Source organism: Mustela erminea, chromosome 9 (genome assembly GCF_009829155.1).
Source record: "Mustela erminea isolate mMusErm1 chromosome 9, mMusErm1.Pri, whole genome shotgun sequence".
Lineage (NCBI taxonomy): Eukaryota > Metazoa > Chordata > Mammalia > Carnivora > Mustelidae > Mustela > Mustela erminea.
Window position 1 is genome coordinate 52,395,465 of NC_045622.1, and position 15,613 is coordinate 52,411,077.

Below are 15,613 nucleotides of genomic sequence, written 5' to 3' on the forward strand. Positions count from 1 at the left end.
AGGCTGTAATAGAGACTTTGGGCCTTTATTGATGAGACACTGAAAGAGAAATATGATTCAAGTGGGGAGGAAATAGTGAGCTGGAGGGCTTAAATAAAGCCCAGATAGGTAGTGGTCTGGGTATGTGAGTGGGCCAGAATGATTTGAATCAAGGATTTCAGTGTGAAAATGAGAGAGAAGGATTGGAGAGTTAGGTTGAGACTGGAATTATAAGACACTGAGGCTATGGTAAGAAATCTGTATGTGTTTAATGTAGGAATTTAAGAGCCAGAAAACGTATCAGTAAATGAGAAGTGTTATGAAAACTGTATTTTTGGAAGGTTGGTTTGGTTATAAGAGATTACCATAGCTATTTTTCTGAAGTGAGACGGTATAGTGATATCCTGGAGATATTGGGGGAAGAGGGAACAGGGTTGAGGTGTATGAAAACAGAATCATCAAGACTATTATGTTTAGGGAAGGCAGAAAAGGAGAAATTGGAACAGGCCTTGGTTCCCTAAGTATCACAATAGAAGTAAAAATAAAGATGTAGGTTTATGTAATGTTTGTTTTTGTGCTTTTTTTTTAATTAAATTTTTAAATTTTTCTATAAACATATAATGTATTTTTATCCCCAGGACTGCGGGTCTGTGAATCGCCAGGTTTACACACTTCACAGCACTCATCATAGCACATACCCTCCCCAGTGTTCATAACCTCACCCCCCCTCCCTGCCCCCTCCCCCCAGCAACCCTCAGTTTGTTTTGTGAGATTGAGAGTCACTTATGGTTTGTCTCCCTCCCAATCCCATCTTGTTTCATTTATTCTTTTCTTACCCCCAAACCTCCCACGTTGCATCTCTACTTCCTCATATCAGGGAGATCATATGATAGTTGTCTTTCTCCGATTGACTTATTGTGCTTGTTTTTATACTTTTAAACTGTAAGATAGCTAATATAGCCCTTTACAGATGAGGAGTTTGACATTCAGTGTTTAAAGAATTTCACCAGAAGAGTACTGGTCACCTTGTATTAAGTGGTTGAGTGGACAACTGAGCCCTGGTCTTTTTTTTTTTTTCCCCTACTGTGTTGTCGTTGGCATCTACTCATTTGCGTAGCCAGTGCCTAAGGTTTTCTTGATTTTCTCTATAGCTTTGCACAACCAGTCAATTACAAATTGTATTATTTGTTTCCTAAACATTTCTCAGATCTGCCCACTTCTTTCTCTACTTCCCCTACCTAATATCGGTTATTCCCATCTTTCTGGGTTGATATTTTCCAGAATTTACATTTAATCTCTGCCTTGCATCCTGCCTCCTAAAACAAGCAAGCAAATAAAAGAAGTTGCTTTTCTAAATTTTAAAATGCTGAGCGCACTCTCTTGCCTAAACTTTTTTTTTTTTAATTTATTTTTTTTCCTTGCCTAAACTTTTTTTTTTTTTTAAGATTTTATTTATTTATTTGACAGACTGAGATCACAAGTAGGCAGAGAGGCAGGTAGAGAGAGAGGAAGGGAAGCAGGCTCTCTGCTGAGCAGAGAGCGCCCCTTGCCTAAACTTTTTTTTTTTTAAAGTTGAGTGGCTTCTTTCTTTCTTTTTTTTTTTTTTTTAATGATTTTATTTATTTATTTGACAGATCACAGGTAGGCAGAGCAGCAGGCAGAGAGAGAGGGGGGAAGCAGGCTCCCCGCTGAGCAGAGAGCCCAGTGCGGGGCTTGATCCCAGGACCCTGGGATCATGACCTGAGCCGAAGGCAGAGGCCTTAACCCACTGAGCCACCCAGGTGCCCCTTGCCTAAACTTTTAAATAAAATGTAAACTTCTGGGGCACCTGGGTGGCTCAGTGGGTTAAGGCCTCTGCCTTCGGCTCAGGTCACGGTCCCAGGGTCCTGGGATCCAGCCCCATGTTGTCCTGGGATCCAGCCCCAAGTCAGGCTCTCTGCTCAGCGGGGAGTCTGCTTCCTCTTTTCTCTGCCTGCCTCTCCACCTACTTGAGATCTCTGTCTGTCAAGTAAATAAATAAAACTTTTAAAAATAAAAAATGTAAACTTCTTAGCCTGGACATCTAAGGTTCTTCATGATCATGCCCTTTTTTTATGCCCATGCCTCCGCTTCTATGATCATTTTATTTTTCAGTCTTTCATTTGCTGTTATTTCTGTAAGTAATGTCCTTTCCTCCTCTTTTCTCTCTTCCCCCCTCAATCCCAAATGTAGGTTTGGGCTTAGTATAATAGTCTATCTACTTGTCCATAATCACTCTTCTGTGTTCCTCCCCGATTCCCACCTCCAACCCACCCACTGTCTCACATCCTTAGAAAACTCATTTAAATAGGCTCATTAAGGGTAGAGACTTTTTCTTGTTTATTAGTAGTGGTCCCACAGAAAGCTGTTGAATGGGTGAATGTTTTTATACTTCAAGCTTATTTTGAGTTAAAATTGGCTTTAGTGGAGAATGAAGAGTCTGGAAGAGTGACTGAAAATTAGTCCATCGTTTGCCAACCTGTGTCCAAAGATAAGATAGTGTATATTTCACACACAAAAAAATTCCTTGATAAAATGTATTAGAGAATGTGGACATTATATCCTTCTCTTGGATATTCATGATGCACATAAGATCAGTCAATAAAGATGTCAAGTTGTCCTGCAGTAAAACAACAACAACAACAACAACAAAACAACTTCTTTTGGGATCTAATATTTTTCTAACGTACGTGATTATAGAACCTTTTTAGAGAGTACACCTCCAATTTTTCTTAGGTTACTAGTGGTTAATTGGTATTTGGGAAATGCTAAATTTGATAGGCATCTATGTGTGTCTTTTATTTCCCTTGAATCTAACTCATAATTAATGTAATCAGATCATGCCCAAGGGATATGTGGAACTCTGGTTGTTTACAGGTAGAAGAGAAAACCTGAGGGAGGATAAAACAATCTTCAAATATTCAAAGGTTCCATCAGAAGAGGACTTGAATGTATTGTCTTTGAAGGTAGAGAAATAAGTGTAAGAACCAGGGAAGGAAGGTGTATGAAGGCAGATTTTGACCACATGTAAGGCTAACTTTTTAATAACTAGAACTTCAGAAGATAAGTCAGTTTTCTGTCCATTAAGGTTGTCAGGTGAAGATCCATAGGGATGCTATAAAGGACTTTAGAACTTAAGGTATAGATTGAAAGAGTAGTTTTGTGAAGTTGCTTGAAAACCATTAGACTATTTCTTAGATATGCATCAATTTGGAATTTATATTGTTTCTTTTCTAATTCTATGGATCTATAGCTTGGTGTGCAATATGTAAATTATCCAAATATGTGTTATGAGATATAAACACTAGTAGAAATTTTAGTTGTATGGTTAGGGACTTTTACTTGATTTTTTTTTAATGGGCTTTATTTAATTAATTTATTTTTTAAAAGATTTTGTTTATTTATTTGACAGAGAGGGAGAGATCACAAGCAGGTAGAGCAGCAGGCAGAGAGAGGGGGGAAGCAGGTTCCCTGCTTAGCAGAGAGCCCGATGTGGGGCTTGATCTCAGGACCCTGAGATCATGACCTGAGCCGAAGGCAGAGGCTTTAACCCACTAAGCCACCCAGGCACCCCAATGGGCTTTATTTTTTAGAGCAGTTTAGATTCACAGAAATAAAGAGCACAAAGTACAGAGAGTTCACATATACTGTCTTTTGCAACACATAGAATCTCCCCACTATCCACACCCTGGCACCACAGAAGCGCATTTGTTACAGTTGATGAACCTACATTGACATATCATTATCACTCAGAAATTCACAGTTTACATGCAAGTTCATTTTTTAAAGGATTTTTTATTTATTAATTTGAGAAAAAATGAGTGAGAACACGAACAGGGTGGAAGATCAGAGGGAGAGGGAGAACAGGCTTTCCACTGAGCAGAGAGCCTGATGTGGAGCTCGATCCCAGGACTCCAGGATCGTGACCTGAGTTGGAAGGCAGACATTTAACCAACTGAGCAAACCTAGGTTCATTCTTACTTGATAAGACTTTAAAAAAGAAAATGTGAATGAGTATTCCTTCTCATTTTTAAAAGAATGGTTTTCAGTTATTTCTTGCCCTGGTCTAGTCTTTCCTGATTCAGGGTCTAAAAGATAGCTAAAATCAACATCATCTGTTTTGAAAAAGTATTCAGGGCTGGGAAAGTTCGTTTTTTTTGTTTTGTTTTGTTTTTTGTTTTTAAGATTTTATTTATTTATTTGGCAGAGAGGGAGAGTACAAGCAAAGGGAGCAGCAGGGAGAGGGAGAAGCAGGTACTCGATCCCAGGACCCTGGGATCATGACAGAGCTGAAGGACACTTAACCGACTGAGCCACCCAGGTGCCCCGGAAAGTTCTTTTTTTAAATCATTTTAAATGTTTATAAACATTTTCTTCTGCTGGCTAATAGTATTTTTTTCTTTTTTTAAGTACCAAAAGAATTGGTGGAACTCCATTTGAAGTTAATGAGGAAGATTGGCAAATCTGTTACAGCAGACAGATGGGAAAAATATTTGATCAAGGTAAATATTAAAAATTAACCTTCTGTTACTGAAATATTACTTTATCTAGCGTAAATTAATGCGTTTCGTAGTATGCTTAATTTTTAAAATGGTCTGCTAAAAATTGAAAATATGACTTAGAAATACATAAAATTGCTCTTAGTATGTGATTCTTTTTTGCAACTACTAAGCCATAGTCTTGAGTCTTAAGGTTAGCTTTTAGAGGTGTTCTGTCTCTCTTGTGCCTAACACTGACCAGGACTTTTCATGTCTTCTCTCATTTAACCCTTAAAATCTTCCTGATCAAATCAAGTGAGACATAGATAAGGCAAAGAAAGTTGTCGTTTTTCCTTGAGATCATATAGTATACATAGACAAAGCCAGAATTTGTCTATTACTTAAAAAGTAAAATGTCATAACACCTTCAAGTCAAACAGAGGAGACTTCAAAGTTACCAATAAAGCCAGACCTATCCTCAGAACAACCTGGGAAATCAGAAAAGTGTTGCTTTATGGTAAACCCTATTAAGGGCAAGATCATTCAGGAAAAATTGTCTGAAATTGCATCCAAATGGAAGCCTAAGCTGATGAATGTCCCTACCTCCATGATATCTTTTGAGAGTATTTTGAATTCTATAACATACCAGAATGGGAGGTGATATTTTTTTGGTATTTTGAAAACATTATACTTTTCTTATGTTTAAAAAAAAAATACATGTGTTTCTGTATCCATGTATTTTCATATCTGCTTTCTTTTGGGGGGAGTTGTGTATATGACTTTAGAGCACTATGAAAAGAGGAACCATCAGGGAACAAGAGTTACTTGTTTTTACTATAAAAATCACATGTGCTTTTCCAGTTATCTTTGCTGTGTTATACACTATTCCAAATTAAATGACATGAAACAATAAGTATTTTAATTAGTGGACTGTTTCTCTGGGTCAGAAATTTAGAATCAGTACTTTGCCCCCCCCCACCGCCTTTTTTTTTAAAGTAGGCTCTGCACCCAGCGTGGAGCCCAATGTGGGGCTTGAACTCACAACTGAGATTGAGACCTGAGCTGAGGTCAAGAGTTGAATGCTTAACCGACTGAGCCACCCAGGTGCCTCAGTACTTTCTTCCTTTTTATGCCTGAATACTGTTCCATCAGATGCATATGCCACTTTTTATTTATCAATTTACCAGCTTATGATACTTGGATTGTTTCCATCTTTTGGCTTAGGAAAAGTACTGCTATGAATACTTTCATAGAGCTTTTGGGCAGATATGTGGTTTATTTTTTGTATCTAAAGTGGAATTGCTGGGTCATATGGTCATTATGTGTTTAACTGTTTGAGGAACTGCCAGATTATATTCCAGAGCTGCACCATTTTACATGACCACTAAGAATTTTTTAAAATTTCCAACTTTCCCACATCCTTTCTCACCAACACTTAATGATTGATTGACTTTAACCATCCTAGTGGGTATAAAGTGTTCTCATTGTGGTTTTGAGTTGCATATTCCTTATGACTAAATGATGTTGAGCATTCTTTTCATATGCTTGTTGGCTGTTGTATATGTTTGGGAAAATGTGAAAAAATGCCTACTCCTATTCTCCATTGTTTAATTGGCTGTCTTTTTGTTCTTGAGGTTTAAGAGCTCTTTATATATTGTGCATACTAGACTCTTACCAGGTATATGATTTTACGTACATTTTCTCCCACTTTGTGTGTTGTCTTTTTACTTTCTACGTAATGTTCTTCATGAACAAAAGTTTTAATTTTTGTGAAATCCAATATATTTTTTTCTTTTGTGGCGAGTGCTTTGGTGTCATAACTAAGAAACCATTGGCCAACCCAAGATCATGAAGATATAATCCTATAATCTATAATAGCATTTCTGTACATTTAGCTTTTTCTATGTTTAGATCTATGTTCTCTTTTAAGTCAGTTTTTGTATATTTTACAAGATAGAGGTTCACCTTCATCCTTTTGCATGTGGATACCCAGTGGTTGCATTACCATTTGTTAAAAAGACCATTCTTTCCCATATTTGATTGCCTTGATGTCCTTGTAGAAAGTTAGTTGACCATAAATATTAAGGGTTTATTTCTGAAGTCTTTATTCTATTGTCTTTTTTTTTTTTTTAAGATTTTATTTATTTATTTGACAGAGAGATAGAACCAGAGAGCAAAAATGGGGGGAATGGCAGAGGGAGAGGGAGAAGTAGGCTCCCGAAGTGGGATTTGATTCCAGGACCCTGGGATCATGACCTGAGCTGAAGCTGGCAATTGACTGACTGAGCCACCCCCTCTAGTGTCATATTATATGTCATCATTTATGCCAGTACCATACTGTTTTGATTACTATAGCTTTGTGATAAATTTTTTTTAAATATTTTATTTATTTATTTGACAGACAGAGATCACAAGTAGGCAGAGAGGCAGGCAGAGAGAGAGGAGGAAGCAGGCTTCCTGCTGAGCAGAGAGCCCGATATGGGGCTTGATCCCAGGACCCCGGGATCATGACCTGAGCCAAAGGCAGAGGCTTTAACCCACTGAGCCACCCAGGCGCCCCAGCTTTGTGATAAATTTTGAAATTGTCCTTTTTCAAGATTGTTGTGGCTATTCTGGTTCCTGTGCATTTTCTTAATGAGTTTGAGTAACAGCTTGTTTATTTCTGCAAAAAAGCTAGTTATGATTTAGATAGGGTTAGGTATAATCTGTAGATAAATTTGGGGAATATTAGCTTCTTTTAAAAAAAATAATTTATTTTTTATTGTTATGTTAGTCACCATAAATTAAGTACATCATTAATTTTTGATGTGGTGTTCCATGATTCATTGTTTGCCTACAACACCCAGTGCTCCAGTCTGTGTGCCTTCTTAATAGCTATCACCAGGCTCACCATTACCCCCACCCTCTTCCCTTCTAAAGCTCTCTGTTTCTTTTCCTGCAGTCCATAGTCTCTCTTGGTTCATCTCCCAATCCAATTTCTCCCCCTTCATTTTCCCCTTCTCCTCCGTGCTGTTCCTTATGTTCCACAAATAAGTAAAACCATATGGTAATTGACTCTCTGTTTGACTTATTTCACTCAGCATAATCTCTTCCAGTGCCATGCAAGTCGATGCAAAACTTGGGTATTCATTCATCTTTTCTGATGGCCAAGTAATATTCCATTGTGGATATGGACCACATCTTCTTTATCCGTTTGTCTGTTGAAGGACATCTTGGGACAGTATTACTTCTTCTTCTTCTTCTTCTTCTTCTTCTTCTTCTTCTTCTTCTTTTTTTTAAGAAATCTCATTTTTAAAGATTTTATTTATTTATTTGACAGAGATCACAAGTAGGCAGAGAGGCAGGCAGAGAGAGGGGGGAGGCAGGCTCCCTGCTGAGCAGAGAGCCCGATGCGGGGCTTGATCCCAGGACCTTGGGATCATGACCTGAGCCAAAGGCAGAGGCTTTAACCCACTGAGCCACCCAGGCGCCCCCAGTATTAGCTTCTTAACTAATATAAATGTTCTGATCCATGAAAATAGGATGTCATTCAAAATATCTAGGTCTTTAATTCCTTTCAAAAACATTTTGTAGTTTACTGAGTCCAGTTTTACCCTTAATTTGTTTAATTCCTCAGTATTTTCTTGGTCTTGATATTGTTATAAATGTTATTGTTTTCTTAATTTCATTTTGGATCATTCATTGCTAATGTTAGAAATACAATTAATTTTTGTATATTAATCCTGTATCTTGCAACTTTGCTAAGCTTGATTATTAGCTCAAATAGTTTTATTGTGGATTTTTAAGATCTTCTACATATAAGATTATGCCATCTGCAAATGTAGATTGTTTTAATTCCTCTTTTGCAATCTGGAGACCCTTTGTTTCTTTTTCTTGTATAATTGCTCTCTCTAGAACCTCTGGTACACTGTTGTATAGAAATGATAAGAGCAGATGTAATGTTTCTGTTCCTAGTTTTTCAATATTTTAAGATTTAATATACTAGATATGTCACAGATGTTCTTTATAAGGTTGAGAAAAGTCTCTTCCTAGTATGTTGAATATTTTTATCATGAAAGGTGTTAGATTTTGTCAGATTTTTTTCCTGCATCTATTGAGATAACCTTTTTTTTTCCTTTATTAACATGGTGTATTACTTTAATTTTCATGTGTTGAAACCATTGCAGTCCTGCAGTCAGTCCCATTTGGTCATGGTTCATAATCCTTTTTATATGTTGCTAGGTTTGGTTGCTAAATTATTGTTGAGGGGTTTTGTGTCTATATTCATAAGGGATATTGATGTGTTTTCTTGAGATGTCTGTGGCTTCATAGAAGTAGTTGCAAATTACTTCCTCTATTTTTTTGTAAGTGTTCATGAAGTATCAATATCAATTCTTTAGGGGTGCCTGGGTGACTCAGTGGGTTAAGCCTCTGCCTTCCACTCAGGTCATGATCTCAGGGTCCTGGGATTGAGACCCACATCAGGGTCTCTGCTCAGCGGGGAGCCTGCTTCCCCACCTCTCTCTCTGTCTGCCTCTCTGCCTACTTGTGATCTCTGTATGTCAAATAAATAAATAAAATCTTTAAAAAAAATTAATTCTTTAAACATTTATTAGAATCTAGTAGTATAACCATTTGGGCTTGGGCTTTTCTTTGTTGGAAGTTTTGTTTTTGTTTGGTTACTTGGTCTCTTCTGTAAGTTCAGATTTGTACTCCCCGCATTAACTTCATTCCGTAAATTCATGTGTTATATTTAATTTTCTTTCATCTCAAACTATTTTCCCATTTCTCTTGTGAGTTCTTTGACCTATTATTTGGTTGTATATTGATTTCCACATATATGTAAATTTTGCCAATTCCTTTTCCTGTTACTGGTTTCCACTGAAATTTCTAATTTCACTCCATTATGTAGAACATACTTTGTGTGATTTTGATCCAGTTAATTTTGTTGATACTTTTTATGGCCTCAATTAACATGTGTGTGTATGTATAAAATGTCCTTCAATATTAAAAAATAATTTTTCTACTTAGGTATTTAATGAGGTTTGCTAATTTCATATTTATATTTACTGTTTCTTCTGATTTTCCTTTTTTTCTGATTTTTAAGAATTCTGCTGCTATATAAGTAAAGTTTATGCACAACACATACACACACAGACAGACACTCCTAAGTACAGATAGATATTTTTCCTTATCCTTTTTGAATACTAAAATCTCTACTATTTTATTAAAGAACAATAAACTTCCTTAATTCTTTATTCCCTTTATCTTTCACCCATCCTTCCTTTTCCACTTTATTAGTTATGTATTGCTTTCATGACAAATGACTTTAGAACCTATCTGGTGAAAACAGTGAATATCAAGTCTGCTCTTCTCTAAGCTGCGCCTAATGCTCAGTGCATCCCAAACTGTTTTCTCCCGATGTCCATTGGTTGAATTTTTCTGGTTGAAGTCTGAAAGTGGCTCTGGTACAGAGAGGACAAAGAGACATGAAAGAAAGAAGCAGAATAGTCCAGATTGATAATGCGGCTAGTCACCAATATGAAAGAATTTCTGTGATTGTTTGGATTTGTATATCTGTTCTTTGAGGCCTTCTTTGGATCACTTAACACATAAACTGTTGGAACTCATCTCAAGTCCTACTTATGTTAGAAATCAAAAGTTGATAAAGTGCTTAATAAAATTAAGTACTATAATATCCAATTAACATATTTAAATATGCACAGCTTTATTAGTTATCAAAATGATATCAATAAGTAAGCAACACACATAGGATATTCTCCTGAAGTACCAGTTTCTGGTGAATAGGGGACATTGCACTGTAGGGTACTCCAGGAACTCCTCTTCGTAAAGTCACTACTTTCAAGAGCAGAGGACACAGCTGACTTTCTTAACACAGAGAAACAGACGAGAGGCTGACAAAATGAGGAGACAGAGAAATTTATCCCAAATGGAAGAACAGGACAAGGCATGACCACAGACATAAGCAAAACAGATGTAAGTGACATACCTAATAGAGAATTTAAAGCATTGATCACAAAGGTGCTCACTATACTTGAGAAAAGAGTGGAAGACATGAGTGAGACCCTTAACACAGAGATAAGGAATAACATAGATAAAGGGCTTAAAAGATGAAATCAGAGGGGGCACCTGGGTGGCTCAGTGGGTTGAGCCTCTGCCTTCAGCTCGGGTCGTGGTCTCAGGGTTCTGGGATCAAGCCCCACATCAGGCTCTCTGCTGGGTGGGGAGCCTGTTTCCCCCTCTCTCTCTGCTGCCTCTCTGCCTTCTTGTGATCTCTCTCTCTCTCTCTCTGTCAAATAAATAAATAAAATCTTTTAACAAAAATGAAATCAGAAAAGTGCTTAATGGAAGGCATAACAGTATGGAAGAAGAGGAAGAAATTAGTGACCTAGAAGACAAAGTAATGGAAAGTAATCAAACGGAACAAAGGAGAGAAAAAAGAATTAATAATACAAGAATAGGCTTAGGTAACTCAGTGACTCATCAAACATAAGAACATTCATATTATAGGAGTCCCAGAAAATGAAGAGAGAGAAAAGAGGGCAGAAAATTTATTTGAAGAAATGATAACTGAAAACTTCCCTAATCTGGGGAAGGAAACATACATCCAGATCCAGGAGGCACGAAGAATTCCATCAAAATCAATAAAAGTAACCCAAACCGAGACATATTATAATTAAATTTGCCAAGTATAGTGATGAAGGCAAAAATCTTAAAAGCAGCAAGACAAAAGAAGTCAGTAACTTATAAGGGAAAACCCATAAGGCTAGCAGGAGACTTTACAGCAAAATCTTTGCAAGTCCGAAGGGAGTGGCATGATATAGTCATTCGAATTGCTGAATTGGAAAAATCTGCATCCAAGAATACTCTATCCAGCAAGGCTATTATTCAGAATAGAGATGAAGAGTTTCTCAAACAAAAAGTAAAGGAGTTCATGGGTGCCTGGGTAGCTCAGTCAGTTAAGTGTCTGCCCTTGGTTCAAGTCACGATCCCAAGGTCCTGGAATTGAATTCCGCCTTGGGCCCTCTGTTTAGTGGGGAGTCTGCTTCTTCCTCTACCCCTCCCCACACACATGTGTGCTCTGTGTCTCTCAAAAATTAATAAAATCTTAAAAACAAAAAGGGGGGTAAAGGGGAGACCAAAAGCGATAGTATAAAGGTAGGAAACACAAAAGCAGTGAAAATGAGTATTTCTGTTAAAAAAAAAAAAGGTCAAAATACTCACAAAAAATTATATAATACATATACATACACATGAGTGGCTCAGTTGTTTAAGCATCTGACACTTGATCTCAGCTCAGGTCTTTATCTCAGGGTCATGTGTTCAAGACCCACCTTGGGCACCACACTGGGCATGGAGCCTACTTATGAAATTAGTAACATATACCTAACATCTAGGGAGGAGAGAAGAAAAAAGTGGATTCAAACTTAAATGACTATCAACTTAATGTAGGCTGCTATATGCAAAAGAGGTTGTAGAGAAACCTAATGGTAATCATATGTCACAGACCACTAATAAACCTACAAGGAATGAAGAGAAAACCAAATATGTCACTAAAGAAAATCAGCAAAATGTGAAAGACAAGAAAGGATCAGAGAAAATCTTCAGAAACAACCACAAAAAGGTAATAAAATGGCAATAAATACATATCTGCCAGTAATTGCTTCTAATGTAAATGAAGTAAATACATAGTCCAGTGAAAAGATATAAGGTGACAGGATGGGTTAAAAAAACAACATCTATATGCTGCCTACAAGAGACTCATTCTATACCAAAAGACACCTACAGATGAAAGTGAGAGACTGGAGAAACACCTGTCATGCAAATGAATGTCAGAAGAAAGTCTGAGTAGCAATATTTATATCAAACAAAACAAACTTTAAAATAAAGACTGTAACAAGACATAAAGAAGGACACGATATAAATGGATAATCCCATAAGAAGATATAATTATGAATATTTATGCATCCCACATAGGAGCACCCAAATACATAAAATTTAACAACAGACCTAAGGAACTAATCAGTAGTAATACAATAGCAGGAGACTTTAATGCCCCGCTTACATCAGTTGATAGGTCATCCATTCAGAACATCAACAAGGAAACAGTGGCTTTGAATGACACGCTGAAGCATATGGATTTAACAGATACATTCAGAACATAATATCCTAAAACAGAATATACATTCTCTTCAAGTGTGTGCAGTACATTCTTCAGAATAGATCACATATTAATGTCATAAAACCAGTCTCAACAAATTGAAAATGGAAGTCATAGCATGCATCTTCTCTGACCACAATGTTATGAAACTAGAAATCAACCAACAGGACAAAAAATCTGAAAGATCACAAATACATGGAGGTTAAATAACATGCTACTAAACAATGAATGGGTTAACCAGGAAATAAAAGAAGAAATAAAAAAATAACACTGAAACAAAGGAAAATGGAAACACAATGGTCTAAAACCTGTAGGTTGCAGAAAAAGTGGTTCTAAGCAGAAAGTTTATAACAGTATAAGTCTATGTTAAGAAGCAAGAAAAAAGTCAAATAACCTAATGTTAAACTTAAGAGAGCTAGAAAAAAGAACAACAAATGAAACCTAAAACCAGTAGAAGGAAGGAAATAAGATTAGAGCAGAAATAAATCACAAACTAAAATAAAAACCAAAAGAACAGATTAATGAGACCAGGAGCTGGTTCTTAGAAAAAAATCAATATAAACCTCTAGCCAGACTTATCAAAAAAAAATGAGAAAGGACTCAAAAGCATAAAGGAGAGAGGAGAAGTAATGCTCAATACCACAGATTTACAAACAATGGTAAAAGTTTATTATGAAAAACTATATGCCAACAAATTGGACAACTTAGGAGAAATGGCTAAGTTCCTAGAAACATAGACAATACCAAAACTGAAACAGGACGAAAAAATTTGAACTGACCAGTTACCAGCAATGAAATGGAATCAGTTAAAAAACCACCCAGCAAAAAGTCCAGGACCAGATGGCTTCATAGGTGAATTCTACCAACATTTCAGGAAGAGTTCATACCTGTTCTTCTCAAACCATTCCAAAAAAATAGAAAAGGAAGGAAAACTCCCAGATTTATTCTATAAGGCTAGCATTATCCTGATACCAAAACAAGATAAAGATACTACTATGAAAGAGAACTACAGGCCAATACCTCTGATGAAGATAGATGCAAAAATCCTCAATAAAATATTAGCAAACTGAATCCAACAATACATTAAAAAAACAGTTCACCATAATAGTGGGATTTATTCCTGGGTTGTAAAGGTGGTTCAGTATTTGCAAATCAATCAACATGATACTCAATAAGAGAAAGGATAAAAACCATAGAAGAAAGGATAAAGACCATATTATCATTTCAAGAAAAAACATTTGAAAAATACAATATCCATTTATTATAAGAACCCTCAACAGAGTTTTAGAGGGAACCTACCTCAACATAATAAAGCCCATATGTGAAAAACCCACAGCTAACAGTATCCTCAATAGGGAAAAACAGAGCTTCTCAAACCCTAAATTCCCACAAGGCAAGGATTTCCACTCTTACCACTTTTACTCAATATAGTACTGGAAGTCCAAGCCACGGCAATCAGACAACAAAAAGAAATAAAAGGCATCCAGCCTGGTTAAGGAAGAAGTCAGACTTTCATTAGTTGCAGGTGACATGACACTGTATCTAGAAAACCTGGAAACCTACACCAAGAAACTGCTAGAACTGATAAACGAATTCCATACATTTTCAGGATACAAAATCAACGTACAGAAAAATCTTTTGTGATTCTATATACTAATAATGAAGCAGTAGAAAGAGAAATTAAGAAACAGTCCCATTTACAGTTGTACCAAAAATAATAATAAACTTAGGAATAAATGTAACCAGAGTTGTAAAAGATCTGTACTCTGAAAACTATAAAACACTGATGAAAGAAATTGAAGATGACCCAAAGAAATGGGAAGGCATGCATGCTTATGGATTGGAAGAACAGATATTGTTAACCTGTCTAAACTGCCCAAAGCAATCTATATCTTTAACATAATCTGTACCAAAGTGCCAATAGCATTTTTCACAAAAATAGAATAAACAGCTCTGGAATTTGTATGAAACCACAAAAGATCCTGACTAACCAAAGCAATGTTGAAAAGCATAGCCGGAAGCATCTCAATTCCTGATTTCAGATTATATTACAAGGCTGTAATAATCAAGAGTATGGTATTAGCACTGAAATAGACATAGATCAGTGAAACAGAATAAAATGCCCAGAAATGAACCCACACCTATATGGTCAATTAATCTTTGACAAAGTAGGAAAGGAATGGGAAAAGGACAGTCTCTTCAATTTTGGGAAAACTGGTCAGCAACATGCAGAAGAATGATTTGATCTCTTTCTTACACCAGACACAAAAATAAATTTAAAATGGATTAAATAACTAGATGTGAGACCTGAAACCATAGTAAAGTAGAAGATAACACAGTAACCTCTTTGACATGGACCATAGCAACTTTTTTTCTAGATAAGTCTCCTGAGGCAAGAGAAACAGAAGCAAAAATAAACTATTGGGATTATGTCAAAATAAAAAGCTTCCACAGAGCAAAGGACACAGTGGGTAAACCTGAACGACAACCTGTGGAATGGGGGATGTTATTTGCAAATTACATACCTGATAAAGGGTTAGTATCCAAAATATTTAAGAAACTCAGGAAAACTTAACATGCAAAAATATATAACTCAATTAAAAATGGGCAATAGACATGAACAGACATTTCTCCAAAGAAGAAATACACATGGCCAATAGACCCATGAAAAGATGTTAATCATCACTTATTATCAGGGATATGTAAACCAAAATTACAATGAAATATCACCTCACGCCTGTCAGAATAGCTAAAATCAATAACCTAAGAAACAACAGGCATTGGTGAGGATGTGAAGAAAAAAGAACCCTCTTGCAGTGTTGATGGGATTGCAAACTGGTGCAGTCGCTGTCAAAAACAGTATGTAGTTTCCTTACAAAGTTATAAACAAAACTACTGTATGATCCAGTAACCATTCCCCTGAATGTTTACCCAAAGAATACAAAAACAATAATTAAAAGGGATACATGCACCCCTG

General features: G+C 36.4%; 1 protein-coding gene across 2 annotated transcripts in view; it reads left to right on the forward strand.

Annotated features, from left to right (window-relative positions):
* The window catches only part of RSF1 (remodeling and spacing factor 1), a 163,040-nt gene that overhangs the window by 41,314 nt on the left and 106,113 nt on the right, over window positions 1-15,613 (forward strand). For both annotated transcript variants that reach the window (XM_032358042.1, XM_032358041.1), the window contains exon 2: window positions 4,408-4,499. In XM_032358042.1, coding sequence (XP_032213933.1) covers window positions 4,408-4,499 — 92 coding nt within the window. The remainder of the gene's footprint in view (window positions 1-4,407; window positions 4,500-15,613) is intronic.